Source organism: Plasmopara halstedii (assembly GCF_900000015.1).
Source record: "Plasmopara halstedii genome assembly, contig: Scaffold_2881, whole genome shotgun sequence".
Taxonomy (NCBI): domain Eukaryota; phylum Oomycota; class Peronosporomycetes; order Peronosporales; family Peronosporaceae; genus Plasmopara; species Plasmopara halstedii.
This window is the reverse complement of record NW_020189786.1, coordinates 528,887-532,383: the sequence shown is the minus strand read 5'-3', so window position 1 is coordinate 532,383 and position 3,497 is coordinate 528,887. Positions and strand designations below refer to the sequence as shown.

The 3,497-nt window shown below is 47.6% G+C and overlaps 1 protein-coding gene across 1 annotated transcript in view; it reads right to left on the bottom strand.

Moving 5' to 3' along the window:
• Positions 1-1,380, bottom strand: part of PHALS_05188 (RxLR-like protein) — a gene marked incomplete at both ends in the record, with an annotated part of 1,487 nt that extends 107 nt beyond the window's left edge. The window contains one exon of the mRNA XM_024718873.1: positions 10-1,380. Within this exon, the coding sequence (XP_024584229.1) occupies positions 10-1,380 (1,371 nt within the window). The remainder of the gene's footprint in view (positions 1-9) is intronic.
• Between the last annotated feature and the right edge of the window lie 2,117 nt (positions 1,381-3,497).

Genomic DNA, 3,497 nt, shown 5'->3' with positions numbered 1-3,497 from the left:
GATACTTACCCGCTTTCTTTCACCACCAGAAACACCACGGCGACCACTACTACCCCCCGGTGAGCCAATGCACGAATTCGCGACGTGACTGAGATTAAGTTCAAAAATCACCTGATCTACGATGGTACTCTTGGCATAATCCGATAGAGACGCGGGAAGGCGAAGCAGTGCTGAGTACGAGATACACTCTCTAACCGTAAGTGTCGAGTAAAGCGAATCGTCTTGCTGTACATAAGCAGCAATGCGGCGGTAACCTCGTGGTAAACGTTTGCCATCCAGCAAAAGCTCTCCAAAAACCACTGATTTTCCATTTTCCACTGCTGCTAAAGCATTCAGTAGAGTTGTTTTGCCGGAGCCGCTTGGTCCCAGCAAAGCCAGCACCTCACCTCGAGCTACGCAGCCCGAGATCTTGTGCAAAATTCGCTTGGGCTCGGTGGGTGCCTTAAGTGGGTGACTTTCACTTTCTGTGTAGCAACTGACGTGGTGAAACTCGAGCATTTTAATCGATCGCGACGTAAATTTCAAAAGTTCACCATTTACATCTTCGTTCTGTCCGCGCTGGATACGCTTAGTCATGTACCACGAACATGCACATCCGTATAGTAGCATTACTAACACTAGCGTTGTGATAGCCCCGAGGGCAAGCCAGAGTCTGTTTGAGTCTCTGGACCCACCACCGGAACTTCCACTACCGGATGCGCTACTTCCGCCACTTCCTGTGCGTTCGCACGCCGATGCTATGCAAGTCGCCGTCAGTGGAATAGGCGATCCTTCGATGATAATTGCCAGCTGCGTCATATTATTTACCTCGATCCTGGCTGGCTTGCCGCTTAGAGTAGTCTCCACCAGCGCCTTCGTCATTGCTGAGCACTGTGGACCACACTTGCAGTCGATCTGCGCACACTCGCCGTCGGCGCTGCCCGTGGCAAAGGCGCATTCTGTAATATTGCAGTCAATGACGTGCACACTACGGACCGACTCTTTGGCGTCAAAAACAGCAGCCAAGCAAGTGGCCACACCCTGAACGTCGCGGTCGCAACGCACGTCCAGCGCACCGTCGGGAAACAATGATTGCAGATCTGAGGACAACATGCAGTCATACGTCTTGAGTGACGCGTGCTCATCATATTTTAGCCCCATAACACAAGAATATTCCGATCCAAAATAAGTGCTGCAGACGTCAGAGGAAGACGTAGAGCACATACGGCAGCCGAAGCCGCTAAAGCCCTTACGACAATCGCATCGGCCCGTCGTTTCGTTGCGCTCCTCATAGTACGGGTCGCAAGTTATGCTAGCGGCGGACTGCTTTGAGGATGCAGAAACGGTCCCCGAAGCTACAGACAGCAAGTTTAATGCCACAATCGCCAGCAGCATCGGCATGGGAATTTCAAGTTGGATTTCTACCTTTCCATCATGCGTTTTTATCGGATTAATTAGCGACCTCGATGATATTGTTTTGTCCACATTGTGTTACCTACCATATCATGGTGTTCGTAAACACAACACTTTTTAGTGAAGGCTCAAACGTTACATACAGAACAATTACTTTAATATAGGTCATAGTAAAACAGATGTATTTAGTATCAGTTGATACCGGCGAATATGCCACTTGAAATTGAGAGGCAGGTAACTTTTTTTAGAACCCTTCTGTAACGAGGAATGTACTGTACTACTGCAATTGTATCCACATACTTTCATGTCATTGCGTGTATCCAATATCGGTACTTAGGAAGATGATGGGTCGGTGGACCGCGGTGTCTGAAAGCTTCACGCCAATCAGTAAAAATGGTATTGTCATTGGATATAGTAAAGTGTTCGTACAGTAACACTTCAAATAATCAATACTTCATACATGGCACTGTTGAAATAGCAGGCAGCTAAATTATCTCATTTTGCTTTTGGGTGGAGCGTACGAACCTAACCTCTATGCGTTTATATGCGCGGTTTTTTTTAGTCAAACTGCAGCGGGGCTGCCGTAGCTTTGCGCTTTGAGGAAGCGTAACTAAGGTCACCGACCTTTCGTTCTATACTTAGAACAATCATGAGTTAGCGGATCGCAATCCGCTTACTCGGAGAGTAATTATTGCTAATTGGCTTATCAGTTTAGAATTTAAAACTGGTTTTATTTATTTATTATCCTAATTTTAAAAGTTTAGATTTTCCTAAATATTCTAAATACATATAGTAAAATCTAAATACATGCATAACTACTGGCTACCTAGCCACATACCGTATTCTTGTTTTAGTGCAATCACACCATGTACATCTCGTGTGACACACACCCCTGTTAACAGGGTACGTGTCACCCCGTTACATCCCCCCCATTAAAAATGAGAACATTTACAGTTCCAATCGATAAATGCCTCAACGAGGCTCGCGTGTCCGCTAGACACTGCATTTTAATTCGTTGGAATAAAACAACTTCCTTGCTCAATGAGCCCTGTGTCCACAACACGGAAGTCACCAAGTCTCGCCGGTTCTGACAGCGATCGCGGGCAGAGCCCAACTTCGTTTCCCGCACGCGGTGCAATGTCGGATAGTGCGTCCGCGGCACCGAAGGATGTACATCCTAGGCTCGATGAGCACGAGCGTCGCGCTTTGCGCACGCTAGTAGTGACGAGTAACCTCGTTGAGGATGTGATGGCGGTCGACTACGAGTCTGACACTCCTTTTCCACATGGGATGACAGAACAACATGGTGGGATGTACGAAGTACAGTGTACTCGACTTGGTCGATGGGTATTACCAATTGCTCATGAGAGCGAGTGATATTCCGCTGACAGCGGTTAGCACTCCGAGCGACATGTTGTGGGAGTGGCTGGTGATGCCCCAAGAGCTGTCAAATGCACCAGCAACATTTAATCACACAGTTGTTCAGGCCCCACAGGGCGTATGCATAGACGTACTTTGACGACATTTTCGTGCACAGTCGTGCGGAGCACGGAAGGACGGATGAGGAGAACTCCATCGTCTATTTAAGAGAGGTGCTCAAGTGAATGCGCACGAACAAACTGTACGCCAATGCAGACAAGTGCATATTTGGCGCAGAAGAGATTCCCTTTTTACGGTGCTTCGTTAGGAAGCGTGGCCTTCGAGCTGATCCTGCTAAGGTTAAGGCCACTGTAGACTGGCCAATAACCAGAAGGACTTGCGTAAGTGACTTGGTCTCGCCAACTACTTGCACAGGTAAAGTGTTAATTACGCAGAAATGGCCCGGCCATTATCCAATCTCCTTAAAAGGATGCGGAATGATGTTGGAACACTAAGCATCTGCAAGCCTTTATCGGGGTCAAAGACAGCATCTTGCATGCACCAATACTGGCGCTGCCAGACTCTGATCGTCCTTTCAGCGTCGCAATGAAGCAGCCTTGTAGTGCACTCTCACAGTGGTAGATGAAGGCAAACTATCATCACACTGACTAGAGCTGTGATACCCATTAACCGATTGAATAAAATTGACTACGTGCTAACGTATGATAGAGTTAGCTAGCCACTGT